Source organism: Carassius carassius, chromosome 32, assembly GCF_963082965.1.
Source record: "Carassius carassius chromosome 32, fCarCar2.1, whole genome shotgun sequence".
NCBI lineage: Eukaryota > Metazoa > Chordata > Actinopteri > Cypriniformes > Cyprinidae > Carassius > Carassius carassius.
In genome coordinates, this window is record NC_081786.1 from 6,809,985 (window position 1) to 6,836,489 (window position 26,505).

Below are 26,505 nucleotides of genomic sequence, written 5' to 3' on the forward strand. Positions count from 1 at the left end.
AAGTTGCAAATAAAATAATAATATATAATATAATATTGTATGTGTGTGTATATACAGTAAAGACCAAAAGTTTGGAAACATTACTATTTTTAATGTTTTTGAAAGAAGTTTCTTCTGGTCATCAAGCCTGCATTTATTTGATCAAAAATACAGAAAAAAATGTAATATTGTGAAATATTATTACAATTTAAAATAATTGTTTTTGAATTTATTATACTTTAAATTATAATTTATTTCTGTGATGCAAAGTTGAATTTTTAGGATCATTATCAAATGATCCTTTAGAAATCATTCTAATATGATGATTCATTATCAAAGTTGGAAACAGTTCTGCTGCTTAATATTTGTTCAGAACATGTGATACTTTTTTTAGGATACTTTGATGAATAAAAAGTAAAAAAAGAAGCTATGTTTTTAAAATATAAATATTTTGTAATAACAATATACACTACTGGTCAGTAATTTGGGGTCAGTAGTTTTTTTATTTTAATTTTTTTTTAAATAAAATCAATACTTTTATTCAGCAAGGATGTGTTAAATTGATAAAAAGTGATTAGTAAAGAAAATATATTATTACAATATATATTATTCGATTTTTATTTTTATTTTGAATAAATGAAAAAATTTATTTTTTTAAAGTATATTCAAATAGAAAACTATTATTTTAAGTTGTAATAATATTTCACAATATTATGTTTTGTGAATATTATGTTATATGTTTTTTCTGTATTTTTGATCAAATAAATGCAGGCTTGATGATCAGAAGATACTTCTTTCAAAAACATTAAAAATAGTAATGTTTCCTAACTTTTGGTCTGTACTGTATGTAATTTAAAGTATAATTTAATCAGCAAAATTGTTATTTTCATTTATCACACCGCAGGACTATTAAAAATAAACAAAAAGGTAAAAAGTTAATATATAGTGTAATTTAAAGTATAATTTATTCAGTATAATTTAATGCTTGTATATGAAATATTTAAAAAGTACCGTATAAATACAGCTGTAACATGGAATTACTATCTGGTGTATCAGTATTTTTGTAAAGGAGCAAAGGTGAAAGCGAGGTCGCAAAAGCAGCCTCTGATCCCTTGTCTTTCGCTGACCTTACTGTGTGCAGTGTGTCAGCACAGGGTGTGTGGTTCAGCTGATGCAGTCTCTGGTGGTCTCGTATAAATAGGATGTTATCGCCAGTCCACTGGTGTTTGGAGTCGGTGTTGTGGCCATCCTATTTTTAGCACGAGAGAATCATGTGTCTGACAAACACATCTCCTCCCATGCAGACATGGGCGTGTGCGTGACTGTTTATATGACTGTGTGTGTGTTTTTATCAGCCGCCAATTGTGTCCCTGGTGTTAATGGAGCATCTGGTGGCATACGATGGGGGTTGAGTGTTATCGAGGCGTGTATCCAGGTCAAGAGGGGCACTGATGCTGTTACAGCGGCCTGCAGGGGGTTTATGTTCGGTCTCTCATTAAAAGTGACTCAAAGTTCATCTAATTAAAAGGGGAAAACATCTGTCTGCATATGGACGGCTGAATGGTCTCTAATATGCACTGCTTGGGTTTAACCACCCATCTCTGTCTGGTGAACAGCATGTCTGTCTGTATTTCTGTTTGTGTAATGTCTGTTGATGTAAAAGGATAATTGTGTTGCATTCATAACACAATTATATATTATATATAATCCGTAAGCAAGAATTTACATTGAGTAACGAATCAGTTGAATATATGATTCAGTGACTCATTCATAAAAAATGTTTGCGTTTTGAATCGGTTTTCGAGTGTATCTGTTTTAAGCATGATTCAGTGACCTTGGTTTTAAAGGCAGTGGCTGAATTTGAAGTAACATACTACTCTTTCTATTTCTGACTTTATTTGTAAAAATAACATAAAAATAACCAATTCACCCAGCCGCTTGTTTTGTTTCTGAAGGAATCTGTTTTGAACGAATCAGTTGATTAATTGATTTATTGACTCACTGAGATGAGTTCTGTTTTCTCAATGTGTTTTAATTACATCATGCCATTATTTTCTTAGTCTGTTTCCAAAACAGTACATAAAAATCATTAATGATTCGGTGTCAAGCTTTTTAAAAAAATGTTTCATTTCTGAATGAATTGTCGGCACTGATAGCTTTGTGGATAGTCGTCAACAATTTCTGAATAAGTAATTTTGAATGAATCAGTTTATTGAATTTCTAACTCATAAAGACAGTGGTTAAATTCAAAATAGCATGCTAGCATACTAAATTAAGTAGGAATAGAATGATGATATGATATTAGATTAGCCCCCTCTATGTCTGCTTTTAAATCTGCTCTGAAGACATCTATTCTCTCTAGCTTTCAAAACCTCTTGATCATTGGTATAATTGTTGTTTTGTTATTGTTGGGTTATAAATGTAAGATTCTTGTTTTATTCATCTTATTTCTGAGATTTATTCTATCCTGTACAGCACTTTGTCCAACTTCAGTTGTTTTACAAATACATATCGTAGTGTATGATATTCTGAAATTATCCAGTCACTTATTTTGTCCCTGAACGAATCAGTTGACTGAATTCATCAGAAGTCATTGGTTTAGGGAGGCTCAGGAGGAATAGTTTCTCAGTGTTTTTGCTCAGGCCTCGCTCTTCTGGAGTAGTTTGTGTACTCAAACATTGTGCTGTTGAAGAGCAGCTTCTATTTTAAGCCAATCAGAAGGTTAAGTGGAAGGGGTGGAGGAAATACAAATTATGACCGAACGCAGGGATGTTTGAAAGCTTTGTTTGCAGAGGGCAGGCGCCACGTGGAGTTAACCAGAACGCTGTGTTTTACTGTCTAAAAATGACTCTGTAGAGCCTTAAAGAAGGGCTTTCCTCAGGCTGACCGCTGTGAAACAACTGTGATTCACAGACTCCCTGCAGAATGTTGCCTTCACTACGTTTCTAATCATTATTCATTCTAATTTGTTTTGTTAATCGTTTGACAGCACTAATATATATATAAAAATGACTAAAACTGATATAAAAATAAATGTAAACTATAAAGTAATATTTCTTAAGATCAACAATTATTAATAATGACAAAAGCACATAACATAATTACTAAAACTTGAACTCCAATTAAATGAAATCTGAAAATATAAAATGAAACACTAAAACAAAATGATATTATATTTTATAAATAATAATAAAATAACACTTTAGTTGTGATATTATAGAATTTTAATATCCGGTTGTTAATCAGTCAGTTTAATACTGGTGCATCTCAAAATGAGTTCATAAATTTGTCAGAACTAAATGCAAGTAAACAAAAAAGTGTGTCACTGTCAGTAAAATGTGATTTACATGCGTGGCTGACACATTTTTTTTGCAATATCTGGTGGGCCTGTTCTTGCAAAACATCAGATGTAGGATTCAGCGATGAATGGGGAAGGGATAGTGTGAGAAAGGTCCGACGTCTGCGATCGGATCCTGAAGGAAGTGAACGGGGGGATGGTGGCAGAGGAAGTCAGAATCCTTGAGATGAGTAAGCTGCATTGTTTTAGCAGCAGCACTCCCTCTATATCCAGCTGGATGGGTGGAGCGAAGGAAGAAGAACTGTGTGATGATGGAGGAGTGTGGGAGCCATAGAGGAGCTGGCAACCGCTGAGGTAGAGCAGGACGCTGGCCAAGTTGAATGCTGGGCTCTAATTTTAGTAGAGGAGTGTTGCTCATGAGGGTCATGAGGACTTTATTACCAGATAAACTCATCACAACCTTTGGCAAAGCACACACTGAACCGTGCTGAGTGGTGACACATAGTGGTGGACGTGTGACCTTCTCTCATCACTCATTGGATGTAATTTATGAAGAATTCTCCTGTTTCTGACTAAGCACTTTAATCCAATTTGGGTTTTTGAAACTTTCCCTTACATATTTCTTCACATCTTGTAAACGTTACACATCCCTGTAAAGGAATAGTTCACTCAAAGATGAAAATTGACTCGCCCTCAGTCTGTCCAAGATGTAGATACAATTGTTTCTGTATCATAACAGATTTGGAGAAATTTAGCATTCCATCACTTCCTCACCAGTGGATCCTCTGCCGTGAATGGGTGCCGTTAGAAAGAGAGTCCAAACGGCTGATTAAAATCATGTTTTTAAATAAACAAATCCATCATTAATGCATTTTAACTTTAAACCGTCCCCTGTTGTCTTCTTACATCAAAATCTAACCACATATTTGGTTTGAACTGTTTTCACTTTTAAACAGTGCTTCATCGGTGCATATTTCTCTCCTGATTCAGGTGAGATGAATTTTTTATACCGGAGAAACGGTATAAAATTACGGTGATGTAATGCTATATTTCTTGAAATCTTTTCTGATGAAAAAACAAAGTCATCTACATCTTGGATGTAGGATCTTTTGACGGCTTGGATGGCTGGAGAATGAAACCATTTTCTGCAAATTGTAAATTTTTGGGTAAACTATTCCTTTAACACCATATGTTTTAAAGTGGTTTGTGATTGTAGTTGCACAAACATGGTCTTAATTAGTACTGACTGAGGATATGAACTTGATCAAGTGTACACTATTTTTTTTCACTTTGTAATAATTGGATGTTGATTTAATCTGGGTAAGTAACTGAAAAGTTGAGGGTTTGAATAGCCTTATAGATAAAGGACCACCAGGGGGTGTGAACTGGGTTTGTCTGCTTGCCCTCTAGAATCCCGGAGGCCCATCAGTAAAAATGGAAGTGCCAGAAAAAGACCCCCAGAGAGACACTTAATCATCAGTCCACAGTCGTCCTCAAGTCTAAGCGTTTGTCTTTAGCATGACACTGGTATGAGGTCTAAACAAGCATAGCTTCATGCTAAACATGACAGAAGACCGCTGAAACATCTCTACTTGTACACACACTGATGAAACATTTATGATCCTGTTTTATTAATACTACAATCATTGTCATTTTAAACTGCAAAACATGTCTGTTGATCTAAGGGTAATGTTTATTTTCTATATTTGTATACTGGTGAACACGTCAAGGTCAAATTTTATCCCAAAATCAAAAGAAAAGGACACTTAATACATTTTTATTTAACATTTTAGTTATTTATTTTAATATGGTCAACATTAAAAGCAGGACAGAGCATACTACAATGATGTATACCTATTTTATCATATATTATTTTTGCATATGCGGTTGAGAAATACATTTTTGTAATTATGAAAAAGAAAATGCTCCTTAAAATTAGCTAATTCTTTAGGAAAACAATATCTTAATTTTGATTTTGGGGTGTAATAGAACTGGACATGTTGTTGACCGCTTTCATGAGATTATGATCATGTATCATTAGGCCTACAAAAAGATGTTTTTGGATCCCACTTGTGCCTCCATGTCCAAAGTAAAGACAGACCCAGAGAATAAATGAGTCCTAGACGTGATCTAGAGGTTCACTCTGTGGCCAGCGTTCTCTATTATTGGTGGTGGACAAAGCCTCTGCCGTGACCCCAAAGTATCTATAGTTCCTATGGTTCATTTCTGAGGCATGTTACAATAGGTTGCATGACCCTGGTTATGAATAGTGTCCTCACAAAATGCTTAAAATGCAGAAGTTATTTTCAAGGAAGAGTAAAAACAGGGATGACCTGTCCATGTTATTTCATCCAGGCATATATCACTTTGTACCTTCCATGCAATGGAATAAACAATATCTATCCCATGTTAAACTCATATTTTATTTTATTTTAATGTGCCCTTTTCTGAGAACTTATGCTGAAATTACAATTCTATTTATTTAATTTTATTGTATTTTATTAAGGTGCTCTTTCTTGTAAACATCAAATTCCATTTATTTTAGCATATTATTTTATTTTAAGGTGACCTTTTCTTTGAAAATATGCTGAACTTTTATTTTATTTTAAGATGTTCTTTCTGTAATGTATGCACACAAAAAAATATATTTTTTAATTATTATAATTAATTAATTTATTTATTTAGGATGCTCTTTTCTGTAAACTTCCCTGTTAAAATGTTTATTCTTCTTTTTCTTATTTTGCAGTGGTGATCAGTCATTGGCAGAGTGAGCCGAAAGAACGGGTCATCTCTCTGGTTCTGACCCACCTGCCTCTCCTCAAACCGGGCAACGTTGAGGCCAAGGTGGAGTACATGAGTCTCCTGCCGAAGATCTTGGGCCACACCATCGAACATGGCCGGCACTTAGAGGAAAGCAGGCAGCTTCTGTCCTACGCCCTCATCCACCCCGCAACCTCCCTCGAGGACCGGGGAAACCTCGCCCTCTGGCTCAACCACCTGGAGGAGCGGGCGGCTGCCCGAGGAGCCGGAGACTCCCTTGAGCGCGTGTCTTCATCTCACCATGGGCAGCTTCCGCACCTCTACCCCCACCACCAGCGCTACGGGTCCGACGACCGTCTCAACGGCTGGCAGGGCTCGAGGGACTCTGGACTGGGAAGTTGGCAGCACCAGCAACAGAGCTGTGAAAACGGGCACCTTTCACTGTACCCATCATCCTCCATGCCCTCCACTATCAACGCTGTAGGTACAGGAAGTGGGACCAACACAAGTGAGTGAGCTATTCTACACATTCGGCTTAACGTGGGACACCGTCTGTCTCCCATTGCTTAGTCTGTCCATAACCACAGGTGTTTCATATAAGCTAGCTGCTATTTTGTCTATTTCGTCTTTGGCAAGTGCGATTAAAACAGCTGCAGATCCAGATTAGCAAGATGTCAAGTCTTTCAAACTTTGATATTATTATGACCCTCTCAAATCCCCACTCATTTCCTCCTGGACAGTTCAGATGTTGTACTAATGACTTGAAGTTTATCTTTCAGATCTAGGAGCATTCAGAAGTATGATAGCCCACGAAACGAGGGGAAGAAACGTGTATATGCAGCACTGCTGTGCTGTGGGTGTAACAAAGATATTCAGATTGAACATATCTGTGGTCAGAGCACGATATTTCCAGCTAAGAATGCAAGGGTCTTTTTTTCTGATGAAGGAGACAGCTGAGGATATAAATAAGGGCACATTTAAAGCACTGCTCCACCAGATCCTCTTTATTTTTGACTACTTAGAGAACTTAACAGCACAAAGGACTGGTTTCACAGCTCACCTCCAGCAGCCTCAGGATGTTAGCTTTGAAAGTATTATCGTATCTGTCCACTGGACAAATACTGCTGTCCCGTTTTTACTTACTTTGTTAAATGGTTTAGGGAAACCCTCTGTTTCATGTCAACTAAGGTTGCATATGGATACAGATTCACAAGCTTTCTTTTGTGTTTATTTGTAATTTGGATTTGATACAACTCTGAATTGTTTGGGCACTTACAAAAAAAAAATAATAATAATAATTTTTTTTTGTAAATTTCATGCCCAAAAAACTACCTTCCAACATGATAAAAAGAAACAACATGGCCTACACGAATAATCAGTGCAACCAAAAACTCCACTGACATTGCATTTCCTTTGTAAACCTGTGATGTAATTTAACTGTTATGTAATTAAATCTACTAATTTACATACAAAAAAAATTACTAAAGCACATGACAAAATTACTAAAAATAAACATATTAAACTTAATAATACTTTAATAGTATGTAAGTAATACTAAATCATCACCAGTGTAAACAATAAAAAAGATACATTATTTAAAAAACTCAAAATGTAATTGTTTTGTTGTAAAATGATCTCATCTATAATAATAATTGTTCAGCCATTTCTTTCTCAAAGCCTGTGAGAAAAGCATGGGTATAGTGGATTGTAATCACTGATGAATTAATGTATTACATTCCTTCTATTTAAAATAATAGTAGGTGGTATATATCATTTTAAATTTATTTATCCAAATTAAATACTATAAATTATAATCTGCATACATTACATTTTATAAAGTTGGCTTCAGTCAGTTATTTTTGGTCCATGTAGGGAATCAGGTGGACGGTGAAACTGGCGCTAGCTTCTTTATTTAAATGTTTTTGTTTAATTCATTAATCAATAATGTAAATATATTATTAATACTTTATAATAAAGGATTCAGTTGTAATTTTGCTCCATTCATGGTATCAGATCAACAAAGTGAAACGGGTGTAAATTTACTTCTTTCCAAAAAACATATTTGTCTCCTTGACAGAGGAGAATAAAATCTAATAATATATAAGACCATCTTTGACATTTTTTCCACATGCTCACCAATGAACACTTGTAAATTGAATTAGAACAGCATCCTGTGTCCTTCTTTCTTTACCCACACAAACACCCTCTCACCTCCCCAACTAAGCACCACATACCATCCCAGCTCTTCCCTTGTAAGGTATCCTTTGTGAGGGTTTGTATTTAGGGAAAATGGCTAATATTTAGGGACTGGAACTTGTAATGTTAGCTGGGCACCTATTTTAAACTAGCCCGCGAAGATCTATACATAGTCCAAACATTTACAGCCGCATATAGGAGGAGAGAACGCTCTCCACACGGCCCATAACGTATCTTCTCCATCTCATTCTCTGTTTGTTTCCTCTTTCCCCTCATCCGTGACGAGGTTGAATGTTCCAGAAGAGGAAGACAGACTCACCTGTTTAGTAGGTGAAATGGAAAAGACTCGCAGCTTGTTTGGTTTGCCAGGTTTTCCCCCATTAGTGGAAAGAAATAAACTTGTGTTGGTTGTGCTGGCTAAAGCAGTTTAGAGCTACAGAAGCTGTTAGTCAGACTAGACTCAGATGTTTGCCATGAAAGTTGTTACAAATTCCAACCACACACACGAGTCTGCTTGAACATGTGGGTCTGGGATACAGTTCATATATATATATATATATATATATATATCTCCTAATTTTAGAAGATAAACTCTAATTGATCATTGTATAATGTGCTTGTCATTTGGGATTTGGAACTAGGAACTTTAATTCAGAACTGGTTCTAAATCATCAAGACTCTTGAGTGGTTCTTTTAAAGTGTTCCTTGTAGTGAATCAAAACTTACTGTGCAGCTTTAGTAGTGTAGTCTGATTCACAAATAAATGACTCTTACGAATCAGCCTAGTCAGATCCCAAACAAGTGAGTCTGTTCTAGTCAGTGAACCAAAAAACATGCAGTTACTGACTGCATTTTCATATGACAACATATTAAAGTTACACGTTGTGTTGTAAAAAATGGCTGAATTAAACTAAATACTTTTTTATTTAGTATATTAATATAACATATAGTTGCATGTGTCTATAAAAAGATAGTTATTAAAAAGTTTGTGTAAACCATTGTAACTGTCTAAAACTCTTAAGAAAATCTGTTAACTAAATTAAAATAAACTCAATCTGAAGTTCCAAAATTGGTAAAACTACAACTGAAATAAATGTAAATGAAAGCTATATATATATATATATATATATATATATATATATATATAATATTTATTTATTTATTTAAAAAAAGTAATAAAACTAACCTGAAAAATTAAAATGAAAAGTCAACTCAAAACATTAAGTTGTATAATATTTTTTAAATAATACTAAAATAACAGTAATATAAACATAGATAGATAGATAGATAGATAGACAGATAGATAGATAGATAGATAGATAGATAGATGTTTATATCTCATCATTTGGCAATTATTTTCCAATTATTTGCTCAAAGTTATAAAATCTGTAATAGAACAAGTGTATTCATATATCACTAATTGATTAATGTAATACATTTCTTAAATTTAAAATAAGAGCTGCATGCTGTGCAGTGACACTCGGATATGGAGTAGATGGTATGTTAAACAGGATAACATTTTGAATGCGTTATTATTTGTTATTCAAAATAGCCCTGGAATATGAAATCATATCCCGTTGCTCATATTCATTGCAGTCCAAAATAATTTCACATGCTTAAAGTCTAGCGTGACCGCACCTCTACTACTCGACCCCCTGATTGTCCACACTGACTAGACAGAAAATAGTATGTTTTAAAAAGTTCACCCATATGTCTGCTTAGTGACAACAGAGCTACGAATCGTAGCTTGTAAATTTAAAGCTTTTGACAGAGGTTTCCAGAAATATAACAGTCCTGACTTGTTTGTGTTTATGAGGATCCCTGTGGCCCGGTCTCATGGTGCATGTCTCCTTTCTCACAGTTCTGTCGGGTGGACAGCACAGTCCTCTGCGGCGCTCAGTGTCTCTGACCCCTCCGATGAGCGGCGGATCTAACCAGCCTCTGGGGCACGGATGGCTCTCCCAGGAGGACCTGCGTCCCCGCGGGCCGGCCCCTGACCATGCACCCATCTCTCCTCAGAGCAGCGTGGCGTCCTCGGGCAGCGGGGGCAGCGAACACCTGGAGGAACACGCTGTTGGCCGAAGTACATTCCATGAGGAGGGCAGCGGGATGAGGGGTGAGCCACAGAAGTGTTCATGTAGACTAAACAGATCTTGAAAGTAATGATTTGGTCTAATTAGTCATGATGAGCCCAGGGCTTTAAAAACTAGGTCACTTACGAGAAAAATGATCCTGCATTGCTTTTCATCTGAAACAATGCGATGTCACTCTCAGATGTGCCGGCATGGCTGAAGAGTCTGCGCCTCCATAAGTACGCTGGGCTCTTCTCCACCATGACCTTTGATGAGATGATGTCACTGACGGAGCAGCAGCTGGAAGCTCAGGTTGGTGTTTTGATACGTTTCGTTGCTAGGATGCAAAAATGACTCTCTTACTCAATAGGTTTGTCTTGTGTTCCAGTATAAATAAATATAATTTAAAATTTTAAGAAATCTTTCAAGATGATTTTACAAGCTTATGTAAGAGAACAAGTCTTGTATTTAGGGAACACAATTCATATTTAAGGTGTTTGTGATTTTAAAACATGTAAAAAAAAAAAACATGAATTCCCTTTTGTATTACATTTAGATTTCTCACCCCATTTGACATCCCATTTTTAATCCATTTGAAAAGACATATTAGCCAAAAATTAAGAATTTGTTCCCATGACCATTTTTAGTCAATTGTAGCTATAAGGAAACTACTTGTAAATCATGGCAGAGACTTAATAAAAACAAGAGTATGAATTAATAAAACATAATAGGTAAGACAATAGGTAACACTTTTATTTTACAGTGTCCTTGTTACATGATGTACTTACTATTATAACAACAATAAATTATGCATAATTACATGCAAGAAGTTAATTAGTATTTCTCAGTACTTAAATATATAATTACTCTGTAAAACGTGTAACTATAATTCTTAATTTGCTCACTTGTTTTAGTTAAATCATGTCTTGGCAAAGCTCAGTCAAAAATACTGATGAAGAAAATTAGTTTTGCAGATCTCCAGTGTAAAAATGATTAAAGCAAGTAATATTTCCAGAGAGGTTCGAGCATGTACAAGATACAGACATGCTTGCGAGAGTTTGAGCCAATCAAAAGACTCAGTTACTCAATGGTAATTTTGGTGATTGTTACTTGTGGAATAATACACACAGGGCCTCATTGGGTGTTTTTATGTGTTAAATGTGGCTATTATTGTAGGGGAATTGTATATATTGTTTCCATCATGTATACATACATAGATTTTTTTATTGTATATATTGCAGCAGCTTTGCATAGTATGAGATCTGTTGTTATGTCATACAGCATGTCAAATGTATTTATAAATCTTGTTTTTCTCTGATATAGCAAGTCACCAAAGGGGCACGGCACAAGATCATCATAAGTATTCAGAAGCTGAAAGACAGACAAAACGTGCTACGCTGTTTGGAGAAGGTCAGAGACTCTCTTTCCCCATCTCAGTTTATTTTAACACCTAGTCTTTGTTTTTGTGAACAGTCCTATTCATCTTAACATTTGCAGTCATTCACATTGTGGATACTTTTTCACTGTTTCAGATTTGGGTTTGAACCTTTAACCTTTCACTTTCCAGCCTTGATCTTTAACTGCAGTGCCACACTAACTCTGAAGCCCAGCCATTATCATTTTCACATGCAATTTGTATTATTAAATTATTAAATGTCCTCTGTTTATTTCAAGGACACAATATTTGAAACAACAAGAGACAGGAAGGAGCCAGATGTCTAATTTCAGAGCAGCCTTTTCATCTCGATGCATTTGTAGCCTCAGAAATCAGACACCTCCTCCTGATAGCTGGATCCATTTAAAGTTTTAATGTCCCGCATGTGTCGGCCCTGTTAAGAGTCGCACCGTGCGACGGGGAAACAAACATGCTCGTATTTCTGGTAGACCTTTATTATGTCCTCACATGTCATTTTCCGCCTCATTACAAGTCTGAAATATCCCGACACCTGACAGTTGCCAGTATTGAATTTATGGAAGCGTCCAAAATAATGCCGCACCGCAACCTTGAATTTAAGAGCTACGCTCGCATCCATACGTTTGTCATCTCTCTCTCTCGTTCAGGACATTTTGGAGGGAGGGAATCTACGTGCTCCTTTGCTGGAGCTCCACCAGATCATCCAGACGCCCATTAAAGCCTGCAGCACAGAGGAGTCTTCACAGCGCCACCTGCTGAGCGCTGAGGGGAAGAGCAGCATCGCCACTTCCCACCTGGGTGGAGGAGAGACGGAGGGCAGCTCCACGTTCATAGCTGAGGGAGACATCTCCGCTCAGTTCACTCGCGTCATGGGCAAAGGTTCATATGTAGTTCTTCTCGTCATCTAAGAGATCCATTTGAGGAATGTTTAGGTCATCACTTTCCATTTCCAAACAACTTTATCTTGCAGACAAAAAAAATGGGTCAGAAGATGTTAGACAGAGATTATGTAATTTACTTCACTAGTTTTTCATAACTATACAAGATTAAAAGTCATACTGAACTAATATAGTTTGGCATTGCATAATACGTTTATATATATATATATATATATATATATTTATATGTGACTTTAACTCTTTCTGTGTTTTTGTGACAGTTTGCACACAGCTCCTTGTCTCAGGGTCGGATGAGGAGAACATTAGTTCCTACTTACAGCTTATTGATAAGTGCCTCATCCATGAGGTGAGGGTTCATTAGCTTGAAAATATCTTTTAATTCATTTCTTAATACATGACGGCTCTTTGTCTTATTGTGGTAAGTTAATTCACTTTTTATAATTCCCATTGGATACAATCATGTCCTTACTTGTTGAATATCCTGTTCCACTCAGAAAAGTGTCAAATGATGAAAGTAAAATGGTTAGTGAACCAGTGTTATTGTTAACCACAACTAAAACTATTTAAAATTATGTTTCAGTAATTAAAGTAAAATTAAGTCGAACAATTAAATTTATTAAAACTAAAGCATAAATAAAGCTAAATGGAAATATTAAAAATGAAAGCACAAGAAAAAAAACTTAAAACTGATAATATAAAAATAACAGTATTCAAAATATTAATAAATACTATTATTATAAATGTACTATATATATATTATCCATCTTCTTATCAGGAAGACTCCAGATTTTTAAGAGAGTCTCTGAGAAATTAAACTTAAAATTCACTAAACATTCATTTGATTTCATGACGTTTAAGTTATTTGTTAGGTGCTTTTATCCAAATCAAAGTACAAAAAGTGTTTTAGTTTCTCGTGTGAGACTGTTGAGGTCAGCAGATGGCGAGCATACAGTTCCCTTTTCTGGTTTGTATTATCCTTATTATTGAAACTTCTGAAAAAATGACACTAAATTTAAGAATAAGCAGACACGGCCCCATTAGGCACAGTTCTGGACTGTCCAGGTGTGAGGTGTGAAGTATGTTGAGTCTCTCACCGCTGTGATGTCACAGGCCTTCACAGAGACGCAGAAGAAGAGGTTGTTGTCTTGGAAGCAGCAGGTGCAGGTGCAGTTCCGGTCAATTTCACGGAGAACTCTCCTGGACCTAACAGGACAGAGGAGGAGGTAAAGTGGATTTTGGAGGTCATGGTTAGAACCAAAGCACAATTGAACCTCCTAATTCTGTTTAAATTCTGTCGAGGTTATCCCATGATGATAAATGAATTTCCAAATTTACATAATATTTTGGGGTCAATATTATTGAAGCATTAACCCTGTTTAATCTATAAATTAGATTTAAAAATCTGCTTTTACATCCATCAAATTATTTTAGCTTGTGAAAATCTAGTGCATTTATTGATGTTTAAATACCTACCTTAGATATTATGGAGGACTTTTAAAACATGATTATGAAATTATCTATTTTTATGAAATTAGGAAAACTCAAACAAACATATTCTTCAAATTACTATATGACATTCTGGAGTACTTGATTTTGATTGGTCAATATTGGTTCAAAATTTTTGTGAAGACCAGAAATCTATAACTCTATAGTCAGCTAAAAATGTATTTCATCAATTTAATTTGGTACTTACATGTGCATTAAGTTGTATAATGTGCAGTCAGATAACCTTTTTATTTCAAAATAAATTGCTATTGTAAAAATGGCATTTGACTCTGTTATTGTTCATATATTTCTAAATGATTAAGTAAAATTCAGTGGAAGTTATTCGCTATGACCGCTGTCATCTGATTAGCAGAGCAGTGTTTCCCAACAAAACCTGGTTTGTTGCTTAAGTTTAGCGAATTACGTCATGCTGTGAACGGACATTAGCACAGAACAGTCATTTTGAGGTTTACTCTGTCAGATACGTTGATTGATTCAGTGCAGAATTATTGCCATCTGTGTTTTTATTTATTGGACTAATACTTTAATGATGATCAAAAACCACAGACCACACAGATGTGTTTAGGACCATGAGTCATGGTTTGCCGTCACTCCCTACTGGATTACATCACCGCCCGAAAATAGAGCATATGATACTCAACAAGAATCTCCTATTTTATGGTTCAGTATGAGGCATTATGGACTTCTACATCAGTGGTTCTTCTTCGCAAACTTTTTAACTTTAAATTCCCCCATTGTCAAAGTCAATACAAAAATGCCCTTCTTCATAGACTCCTGTTTTTTTTTTTTACTGCTGCCAAAATCATACCAAAAACCATGAGTCTGTTCTCAGTTTTTTAATAGATATTAAGGCTGTATACTATATATATGTGTGTGTATACATACACATACACACACACAGGGGGTAAACTAAGTACTAAATACGTCATCATTTGTCTTAGTAAATATTTTTGACATGAAATTTTCTCTAGATGTTGGCAATAACCCATGTAATCCATACATACACATAAAACAAAACAAATAATTTCAGAAAAAAAGTTCTGTGTAATAAAATGTAATGAAACAGAAGTAAGCAATGAACTACTGAAATGTTTTTAATACTCTGTACAAAAGCCTTTGTTGGTAATGCCAGCTTCAAGACGCCTCCTGTATGGAGGAGCTAGTCACATGCATTGCTCAGGTGTGATTTTGGCCCATTTTTCCACAGAGTCTTGAAAGTTTCGTGGGTCTCTTCTATAAACTCTTCTATGATCTTTAGTTCCTATTTTCTATTGGATTCTAGTAAGGTGATTGGCTGAGCCATTCTAGCAGCTTTATTTTCTTTCTCTGAAACCAATTGAGAGTTTCCTTGGCTGTGATTGGGATCATTGTCTTGCTGAAATGTCCACCCGTGTGTCATCTTCCTCATCCTGGTACTGTAGGTGTTGGGACTGATCCAGCTAATATTAATTTCCCCTCACAAGGGCCAGGATTGCTTTCGAATTACTGATAGATTTCAGCTTGTGTCATGGTCTTCCATGCCTTTTTGCACCTCCCTTTCTTCATGTGTTCAGTACTTTTTCCTGTGTCATTCCATTTTATTACACAGAACTTAATTTCTGAACTTGTTTGTTTTTATTTTCTTTTGCATGTATGGATTACTTGGGTTGTTACCAACATCTGGTGAAAATTGCAAGTCAACAGCACCTTTAGAAATAGATTTTCTGAGAAAAATGATGAATAATACTTATTTTACCCGCTGTATATAATTAATCACACTATATAATAATTATGTATAAAAGTTATGTAATTTATTCTCCATGTATATTATACTGTACTATATTTCAATATATAAATAAGATTTTTTTTATTTAATATATATATATATATATAAATAATACATTTGATTCAAATTTGTACAAGTTTTAAAGTTGCTTTCTCTTTTAATAATGGCATCATGACACTGTCTGTTGTTTGTATTTTTTATTTTTTTTTTCATTTCAGCAGTCGTTATGGTCAGTCCAACTCCCTCCCAACCACGGGATGCGTAGGCAGCGGCATTCCCACCCGGAGGACCTTGCGCCAGTATCAGATGCGGAGTTTGCCTGGTGTCAGACCCATCCTTTTGGGTACCACCGGTCTGTTCGGACCAACTCCCCGAAGTGGCAGCAGCATCCCTACGGTCCTGAAGCAGGGAAGACAGGTCTGTCATTTCACAAACGGGCCCTAGTGCCCACACAGTGGCTTCCAACAACACCCAACCCTAAGCGTAAATGACTTTATTACCCTTACCAGCTCTAGTTTTTGAAGTGGATGGAGCTAGAGGCAATTTACAGCATTCCAGAAATCCTCCATCACTGTTGAATGGAACAACTGAGGATCGGGTTTTGGAAGCGCAGTGATAACCTGGCATTCTTGCGTGTCTGCTCAAACATTTTTCTAGGCACGCTTACAATGAGAGGAAGTTCCAACTGCCTCCCTGGTTCAGAGTCTGTGGATGGTGGGGTTAGGTGCGCGAAACAGCCGATGAGTCATGTGTGGAGAAAAGTGTGACTGGAGGGAGGAGAGGGGAGGGGAGAGAAGAAGAGGAGAGAAAGAAAGAGAGAGTGAGAGAGAGGGAGCTAGTCAGAGGCAGTGAGAACAGTGCACAGGCATTTCCTGTTTTTCCCTGCTCGCCTGTACGGGAGGGCCAGGAAAGGGGGAGAGGGAGTCAAATGAAGGGAGTGAGAGAGAGACTGAATGAAAGTCGGATACGCAGGTTAGAAGAACATATATATTCACATCAGATCACTACATTAATGGATGAATCGTAATAAATGATCAGTTGTCTGAGTTATACATCACCCTATTTTTTTTTTTCAAATCAATTGAAAATATAACCCCCGTCCCAAATGTCTCATTACCATAATAGAAAAAAAGTATGTATTACGTGCATTTTAAAAGTGCACAGCTGAGTTTCAGTTACTCAAAAGAAGAAAAAGAGGTTGTATTACAATGAGAATAATGGGAATTACAAAACAGTAATGCAAAAAGGCAGATTGCAATGTCATTGTACACACATCTTTATTTAAATTAAATAAAATATAAAAATATAGTGCGTGTGTGTGTGTGTGTGTGTGTGTGTGTGTATATTTATATATATATACAGTACAGATCAAAAGTTTGGACACACCTTCTCATTCAAAGAGTTTTCTTTATTTTCATGACTATGGAAATTGTTGATTCACACTGAAGGCATCAAAACTATGAATTAACACATGTGGAATTATATATGGGATTATATAGATAAAAAAAAAGTGTGAAACAACTGAAAATATGTCATATTCTAGGTTCTTCAAAGTAGCCACCTTTTGCTCTGATTACTGCTTTGCACACTCTTGGCATTCTCTTGATGAGCTTCAAGAGGTAGTCACCTGAAATGGTCTTCCAACAGTCTTGAAGGAGTTCCCCGAGAGATGCTTAGCACTTGTTGGCCCTTTTGCCTTCTGTCTGCGGTCCAGCTCACCCCTAAACCATCTGGATTGGGTTCAGGTCCGGTGACTGTGGAGGCCAGGTCATCACTCTTCTTCTTGGTCAAATAGCCCTTGATGCCTTCAGTGTGACTCTACAATTTTCATAGTCATGAAAATAAAGAAAACTCTTTGAATGAGAAGGTGTGTCCAAACTTTTGGTCTGTACTGTATATATAAAATGTTATTATGGTGAAATGACAAGGATATGTTTTTTGTTAGATTAATTTATATAATGAAGTATTTTATAGAAGAAAAGTCATGTTTAATACTGAATGAATAAGAAAGGATTTGTTTTAATTACTAGTCATTTGATGTTTAGAACAATAAAAGGCTTCTTAATCAGGTGAAACTGTTTTACATGTATAATCCATTAGTTTAATGAACATGAGCACAGATTGTAGTATGATGTGATTGTAATTTGGCTGACGTGTGTTTTGTGGTAGGGTTTGTGGTTTGCCAATCCAGGGGGCAGTAACAGCATGCCCAGCCGCACTCACAGCTCAGTTCAGAGGACCCGATCGCTACCCGTCCACACCAACCCACACACCATGGCCATGTTCCAGCAAACCGGTAAGAGACCAGAACTCAAACACACTGATCATGTTTAACTCACAGTCTGCTCAGGCAAAGCATACCATCATCTCTGACACAAAACCCCCCAGATTACTAACATTATTAACATTTTGAAAAAAACTTTGTCTCTTTAATCAGACAGAGTTTATTTATTCATTTATATATTGCTGTGCATGTACATTTTTCCTAAAATTAACTTTTGTAATAACCTCCATATAAAAACATATTTCCCTTTAAACCATCTTAGAAAAAAAACTAAAAAACTTTATATAAAAAAAATAAAATTATATATATATATATAATAAGATATATATATATATTTTGTTGTTGTTGACAGTATTGTGTGTGTGTGTGTATATATATATATTATTCTTTTTTTATTAATATATAATATCCATATAATAGTATTAATAATAATAAAATATATATTTTTGATAAACCTTTGTGGTATGTATATCTGAAGCGTGAGGACAGCTTTTCCTGATTTTTGTGCATTTCTAATTTCATTTGACATTCTGATACCCTGATTATAAATATATTTCCTTGGTTAAATAAGAAACTACAGAACCATAAAAATGACTTTTGTCCAAAAAAAAGAAAATTTCTTAGTGGTCAGACTTGAAAGAGTGTCACACATTTAAAGCAAATCTTTTCCGGCTTCTCTGTGCTGCGTGCTCCACTGACACACATTCAGCACACACAGATGTTCCTCTCTCTCCTGAAACTCACTTCCTTTAGTTTGCTCCATTCTCATGGATTTACCGAAATACTCGACCCCTTCGGAGGAGAAAGAAATGCTGTGCACGAGAGTGTACAGTGTTTTTGTGTGTTAGGTTGCATGTTACAATGACTTTCTTTGTGCAGCATGCCTGCCACTTTCTCTCTCCGACTCATTCCCCCTTGTGTTCTCATTGCCGCCCATCCGAATGTGTTCACATTAACGCCTAAATTAATTCAAAGGCAACAAAGAGAGAGCACTGTGAGAGAGAGACTTGAACGGACCTTACAGGATCTGCTGCTTTAAAATAGCAGGTTGTCTGTTCCGTCCAGCCAGTGGTTGCCCAACTCAGCTCTTCCTTCCCACAAGGGATTTTCAAAGGCCTGTTTGTTGTTGACTCAGCTAAAGACGAGCACAGTAAGGGCCGGCCCAGCCCAAGCAGCGCTGCAGGAGCCCTGAGCAGTCCGACTCTGCCCCACTGAGACTGAAGCTTCTCTTTAGAACAGAGCTTACACTGTAGACCAGTGTACTATTGAGGGAACTATGAACACGATCAGTTCACAATCAGTTCAGTGCAATTTGCAAGCATAATTACTGTGAATTTTGAAAATTGAGGTTGCAATGTTGAACTAGTGATCAATGGTGTCTAAGATGTGAATGAGACCTCTGAGAGGTTTGAAATGCATCTTTGTTTGCTGCCTTCTCTTGCTGGTCAACTTCTGAGTGTGTTACTGGTCAAAAGAGAATGAAATTAAATGTATAATGTCTGGGCTATAGCTTTTAAGGTTAATGGTTTAAACCAAGCAAGGGTGATCTGTATCCATTTAGCTTCTGAACAAAACTCTTGGCCCTGATTGCTCCAAGGGAATGCTTCATTTAAAGGAATAGTCACCAGAAAAATCCATTTATTTTAGGGCATCCAAGATGAAGATGCATTTGTTTGTTTTCTTCTAAAAAGAAGAAATTTTGCATTACATCACCAGTGGATCCTCTGCTGTGAATGGGTGCCATCAAAAAAAGGTCTTAATGGTGGACTTGTTTTTTACCCACACACAGCTTTAGCTTCACAAGACATGAATTGATGTGCTGGGGTGGTGTGAATTACTTGTGGTTTATTGTGATGTTCTTATCAGCCGTTTAGACTCTCAATCTGACGGCACCCATTCACTGCAGAGTATCCACTGGTGACCAAGTGATGTTCTGCTACATTTCTCCAAATCTCTTCCCATGAAGAAACAAACTCATCTACATTTTGGATGATCTGAACGGGAGTAAAGTTTAAGCCAAGTTTAAGCCAATTTTATTATAACTATCTGATAAAAAAAGATCAGGTTCAAATCTGGCCTGCATTTTGTGCTGTTCCCGTTTACAGATTTGCTGTTGTTATCTACTGTTTCTTTCAAAAACCACTTTCTTTCCATGTTTGGTATATCAAGACATCAGTCAGTGTCATGTTGCCCTCACTTGGCTTGTTATGTGTTGTGCATTGTCATAACTTGTTGAAGTTGACTCAGTTTGTTTGTCATTTTGCAGATTTACAGGTACCTGTGACTGAGCCTGACATCAATAACCGATTGGAGTCTCTGTGTCTCAGCATGACTGAACACGCTCTGGGAGGTACATGTCCACTTCTTGCTCAAGTTATAAATACTGTACTTAAAGGATTAGTTCACCCAAAAATGAAAATTACATCAACTTATTTTTATTAATTTTTTTTATGGAGACGAATACTTCTATTCAGGAAGGATGCGTTAAATTGGTCAAAAGTAACAGTAAAGACATTTATTGCACTTTCTATTTAAAGTGTTTTGAACTTTTCAGTTTATCAAAGAATCACATCCCATTTTCCACAAAAATACTAAGCAGCACAACTTTCTTAAACATTGATAATAAGAAGAAATGTTTCTTGAGCACCAAATAGCATTTTAGAATGATTTCTGAAGGATCATGTGACTGGAGTAATGATGCTGAGAATTCAGCTTTGCCTTCACAGGAATAAATAGCATTTTAATAATTCCTATAATAACAACAAACCACAGTTGTTTTAATCTAATATTTCACATATTACTGTTTTACGGTATTGTTTTTTATCAAATAAATGCACCCTTGGTAAGCATGAAAAAACGTATTTAAAAAAATTTTTTAAAGATATTAACGTCCATCGCTGAAAACAAACTACTTGTTTAGCATTTAAGCAGCCTCTCAGATGATATATTCATGTTTTAATATCTGAATACTCTGTACTCGTCTTTTGGTACGAGCTGAAAAATAAGGATGTTTTAATGACTGAATAATGTTTGTTTATCAATCTGTGTGGCAAAATCCTCTGATTTTATTCCCAATCCATGAGAAGGGAATTTGAGGAAATGGTTTGGATCTATGCTGACCATGGCAGGATCATGAAACCCCCCACAGGACAGTGTCTGTTAGGACTTCAAAAGGCTTTCTTTGTTTTCCTTTGAAAATGTTCAATGTTTTCTTCTCCAAAACATTTTTATTGAACTTTTTGTGGTGTTTCTTTGGTGGGAGATTTAGACAACGCTTCAGACACAACAATCTTCAAAAGAGAAAATATTGTGACTCAGTTTCAGACAGAAAGGAGCGTTACTTTGTATCGTCGCGGGATCAATGCAGTGAGCATTCCCATGTGAAGTGGAGGTTTTTCTTTGCATAAAGAATGTTTTTTCTTTCAGGGCTGACACACAGAGGCTTTCAGTGCAGTGGGCTCGGTGCTGGACAAGCACAGCTTTGTGTTGGGGGAGTGCAGGCAGACAGACAGGAGAGAGGCAGGCAGACAGGCTGAGTCAGGCAGACGGGCAGAAGCAGTGGGCAGCTCTGCGGTGAGCTCAGGAATGCCCCGCTCGCTCCACAGCTGCCAACAGAGCCTGTAGTGTTCTTGTGGCAGAGTACCCTATACTTTCCCCCTCAGGACCTCCACCTCTTCTGGTCAGCAGCCTGCCTGGGAGTTTTGTGTGCCCTCATTACGCAAAATGAGACAGCTTGCTCTGTGAAAATGTACGGTCGGGAAGTCCAATTAATTTTAAATGAACCAGAAGCAAAAAAAAAAAAAAAAAACGATTCATTGAGTTTTCTTGAGTCACTCAGAGGCTTCCCAGAAGTTCTGTGTGATAAGTTATATAAGTTACACTGCCATTCAAAAGTTTAGGGTCAGAAAATGTTGGTTTGTTTTGAAAGAAATTAATACTTTTATTTAATGAATACTTCTATTCAAGGATGCATTAAGTGCTTAATATTTTCTAGTAAGTAAAAAAAAAAATGTTTATTATTATATGGGATAATTGTTTGATATTTTCATTTTAATATTTTAAATATTGTAAAGTTACAGTACCGTTCAAAGTTTTCAGCTCAGTATGTATTTTTTAAAGAAATGAATACATTTGTTCAGCAAGGGTGCTTTAAATTGATAAAAAGTGACTTATATGTTCTCTATGGAAGCCCGTTTCCACCACTGAATAAAAAAGGTTATTGTGACCTTTTATCTCACAATTCTGACTTTTTTTCTCAGAATTGCGTGATTATAAACTCGCAATGGCGAGAAATAAAGTCCAATTCTAAGGATACAAAAAGATTGTTTTCAGAATTGCGAGTTTATATTTCACAATTGTGAAATCCAATAAACTTGCAATTCAGAGAAAAAAAATTCATAATTGGTCATTTGTATCACACAATTCTGACTTCAGAATTACATGATATAAACTCAAAACAAAAAATGGAAATTGTGAGTAGTCGCAATATTTTTTACATTTTTTTGATCAGTGGCGGAAACGGGCTTCCATAGTTTTCAACATTGCTAATAATAAGAAATGCTTATTACAAAATCACCATATTAGAATGATTTCTGAAGGATCGTGTGACACTGAAGAGTAATGATGCTGAAAATTCAGCTTTGATATCACAGGAATAAACTACATTTTAAAATATTTTAAAGAAGAAGAGTTTTCTTAAACCGTACACACAAAAATAGTTTCACAATATTACTGTTCTATTTTTTATCCAATAAATCCAGCCTTGGTCAGCATAAGAGGCTTTAAAAAAACATTCAAATTTTACCCAACCAAACGTTTGACAGTGGTGTGCATGTGAAAGAATAGATGACAATGTTCATTTTTGGGTAAAAGGTTCCAGAAGTGTTCCAGAGTTGCTCTTGATTGTGTCAATGTCACAATGTCATTTGTTTCCATAGATGGTGTTGATCGAACTTCAACCATCTGAGAGAAGAAAAGAGGGAGCACAGGGATTCCTGGCAGCAGGGTGAAAGGTCATGAGGCCTTCTGCCTATAACACCCCCCTCCCCTCCAACTGCTCACCTACCAATGCCAAATAGCCAATAGGAGAGGTGGGGCGTGGTCTACACAGTGCCATTCACCATTTTCTGAAAGGCTTAACACAAGCAAGTTCTGTCACCATGACTACTTCAGCGTGTTTACATTCGAGTTAGGGAGAAAATCACATCTTCAACACTTCCTTAGAAGAACGCCACAAAGGGTCTACGTGTCGACAGGCCATTAGAGGGGGTCCGTACTGCAGCGCAGACAACTCTGGGATGTCACAAAAAAAAAAAAACCAGCCAGCAGACGAAACCAGATCAAGACATAGTTGCAGATTCGATTTCTGTGTCTCTGTGTAGATGCTAAAAATATTATGTTATAGCATGTTTACACGTCATACTGTCAACGAAATCAGAAGTCGTTTTTTTCAGGTGCGAGTGATTTGAGGACGGTGTACAGCTTTAGGTTCCTAAATGGCTTCGTAGTTTACAATTGTGTTTGTATTTACTGTTTTGTTGTTCTAGTTTTTACTTGTGCCAGTAGGAAAGCTGATTTACAACACTACAATGATGCTAAAGTCAGAGCTACGGATGGTACTCAGAAGAAAGAGAGGGAATGTGAGAGCAGACATGGGAAAGGAAACAGGAAGTGATGTCAGTGGAAGGGTCTGTAGATGGAGCGAGGAATGCCGTACATGGATTCTGACGTAAGGAACAGTCGAGGGAGATCAGGAGGTCAGAGAAGTGGAATACAGGAGAAATGCCAGCGAATCCAAGTAGATGGAAAGGTTGAAGAGGAGCAGGTGAATATGGAGGTCAGAGGTGAGCTGCGCAGATCCAGACAGAATATGCAGATAAATATATAGTTATTTCTTTATTTGAATGTCATTTTTTTATATTTGATTTATATTTTAATAAATTAAAATATAAATAAAATGTTAAAAATATATTTAAATAAAATTGAAATAAAACATATATATATATATATAAACTATTTTTAGTGGAAAATGTGCTAAACATGGTCAAATGTGTTAAACAGACCTTTTATTAGTGTCTGAAAGGATAAACATGCTTGGGAGACATGCAAAACTTCATGAATGACGTCCGTTCAGATACAAAAATTATTTTTTATGCATTTCATTTTTTTAAATCCGTAAATGCACCGCCGTAAATGGATGGTTTAGCAATTTTGGGACAATTACAGGTGTCGTATGGATGTTTTCAGCTGGTTTCTGTGTATTTGGGATATCAAATGTGTGGTACACAGTACTGTGTCAGTAGACTGTTGGAGCAACAGGGAGAAATATACAGTTTGTCACATGAGGAAAAAACACTAATGCATCCGTTTCTAGTACAGAGCGCCATCATGTGGTGACACTGTGCAATAGTTACCAATAAATGGGGCTAGGGTCTTTTTTTATTCATACAGTATTGTCTTAATATCAGCCATTAGTTAATCATGCCAGGTATAAAAAGTAGAACGTTTACAATAAGAAATTAGCTTTTAGTGAAAAAGATCTGAAAGTGAAAGATCTGATTTTCTGCATGGGAAGGGTCTGAAAGTTGTTGTTTTTTTATTGTTAATTGCTTTAATTGTTTTAATCCAGGACATCCAGGACATTAAAGTCCCTTGATGAGGGTGTTCAGTGATTGTTAATGTATCTTATTTCGAGTTTTTCCTATAATAGCTTTGCTTTCCATGCCCTTGGTGCTGTGAATCCTTGCTGAAACCATCAAAAGTGAATTTGCAATAACGTGCAATAGACTCTTCATCAGCAACAGGGTGTGAATCATAGGGCTGAGGGGGAACTGGGGGTCCCAGAAAGAGGAACTGGACTAACAAACTCCGCCCTCTCCTCCAAATCTCCCACAGTTCCTGTATTCGCCGGCCTACAACTTGACGCACCTTCCCACACCTCAAGTGTTTTTTGCTTTTTGGCTCATCCAAAGAAACCAGTCATGATTAAACGGACAGTAAAGAGGCACTTTCCGTTGAGTGGTGACCGACGCGGTTCAAAGCTGCCTAAAAGACAGAATGTTGACTATGCAGTGTGTCGGCTTCATAAGCGACTTGATGCCTCCAAACTAGTGCTTTTAAAGTGCATGAAATGCCTTAAACAGAATGGTAGCCGGTGTTTTACATGCATGTTAGCAAACCATCATGTGGCATCTTGTGCATCTTGTTTCTAGAGGTGCATTATTTGTGTGTATTAAGCCACTCGTCACTGCCATTTGAAAACAATTAGCAGATTCAAATGATTATTTATTCTTTTCTATTATTGATGCAGAGGTTATTGTATTCATTAGATGTATTATTTAAGATACCTTGTGTATTAACTTTTTGCTATGGCTGGTAACCATAAGTACATCTCAAATAACAACCTAGTTATTTTTTTGACGTTTTGTTTTCCCAATTTGCATTCTTTGTTATCTAACAAAAAAAGAAAAACATACCTGGTAGTCAAAAGACATATCAGTTTTTTTTTCTTTATGTTGCTGTTTCCTTTCTTTCTTGTATCTATAAATGCTTATATTTTGCAAACTTTGCCCGGATTGTGTATTTTAAATTTTAAGATAATTTTTTTTTGTTACACGTTGTAAACAGCCAGTTCTCTCTCTCTCTCCCTCTCCCTCTCCCTCTCCCTCTCTCTCTCTCTCTCTCTCCCTCTCCCTCTCCCTCTCCCTCTCCCTCTCCCTCTCCCTCTCCCTCTCTCTCTCCCTCTCCCTCTCTCTCTCCCTCTCCCTCTCTCTCTCTCTCTCTCTCTCACACTCTCTCTCTCTCTCACTTTGAGATTTCGCTGTTACTCTGTTTTTCACCTCAGCTTTATGGTGTTTAATGCCAAATACTTACGGCGTAGCGTCATTGCGTAGTTCTTTTTCGAAGAATGCTTCTCGCTTGTGATTGGATATCGAAGAATGACGTGTGTTCAGCTGTATTTATTGCGTGTTATTTCCAAATGCGCTTGACTGCAAACCTGCAGCAAAATTACAATGCTGTAACAATGTTAACATTTACATGCTGCCTTGGTATTCCGAAAAATAAAAATAAACTAACGTTTTAACGTCGACAATATTTTTGTTGTTGTTGCATTTTTTTTTTTTTTGTAAAAGGTTTTGCTCGTCAGCATATCGGAACTCTGATGCTGATCGATTTTCTTTTATTTTTATTTGTTTTTTTCCCTTCTATTCTGAAGGGTCTTGCTTTACTACGCTCTGTGATTTTTTTTTTTTTTTCTTTTTTTTTTCAAGAGCCGATGTCCTGTATTGACTGCAGGCTGACGTACATATACATATACAAAATATATATTTTA

The 26,505-nt window shown here is 36.3% G+C and overlaps 1 protein-coding gene and 1 long non-coding RNA gene across 4 annotated transcripts in view; one reads left to right on the forward strand and one right to left on the reverse strand.

Moving 5' to 3' along the window:
• Nucleotides 1-25,848, forward strand: part of LOC132112524 (protein Smaug homolog 1-like) — a 46,403-nt gene extending 20,555 nt beyond the window's left edge. The window contains exons 3-13 of one of the 2 annotated variants that reach the window (XM_059520043.1): nt 6,024-6,545; nt 10,095-10,349; nt 10,508-10,617; nt 11,629-11,715; nt 12,367-12,598; nt 12,879-12,964; nt 13,729-13,841; nt 16,111-16,306; nt 18,059-18,185; nt 20,440-20,523; nt 23,111-25,848. In XM_059520043.1, coding sequence (XP_059376026.1) covers nt 6,024-6,545; nt 10,095-10,349; nt 10,508-10,617; nt 11,629-11,715; nt 12,367-12,598; nt 12,879-12,964; nt 13,729-13,841; nt 16,111-16,306; nt 18,059-18,185; nt 20,440-20,523; nt 23,111-23,139 — 1,841 coding nt within the window. In that variant the 3' untranslated portion in view covers nt 23,140-25,848. Of the gene's footprint in view, nt 1-6,023; nt 6,546-10,094; nt 10,350-10,507; nt 10,618-11,628; nt 11,716-12,366; nt 12,599-12,878; nt 12,965-13,728; nt 13,842-16,107; nt 16,307-18,058; nt 18,186-20,439; nt 20,524-23,110 lie in introns of both variants that reach the window. The other variant, XM_059520042.1, reaches the window with a different exon arrangement.
• On the reverse strand, nt 16,152-26,018 carry LOC132112525 (uncharacterized). Of its 2 annotated transcripts, none has more exons than XR_009424977.1 (3): nt 25,981-26,018; nt 16,396-16,656; nt 16,152-16,288 (listed from the first exon to the last, which is right to left on the reverse strand). It is a non-coding gene; the product is annotated as an uncharacterized LOC132112525 (long non-coding RNA). The 2 variants fall into 2 exon arrangements; XR_009424975.1 differs by having other exon boundaries at nt 16,396-16,779; nt 25,981-26,013.
• Nucleotides 26,019-26,505: the final 487 nt, after the last annotated feature.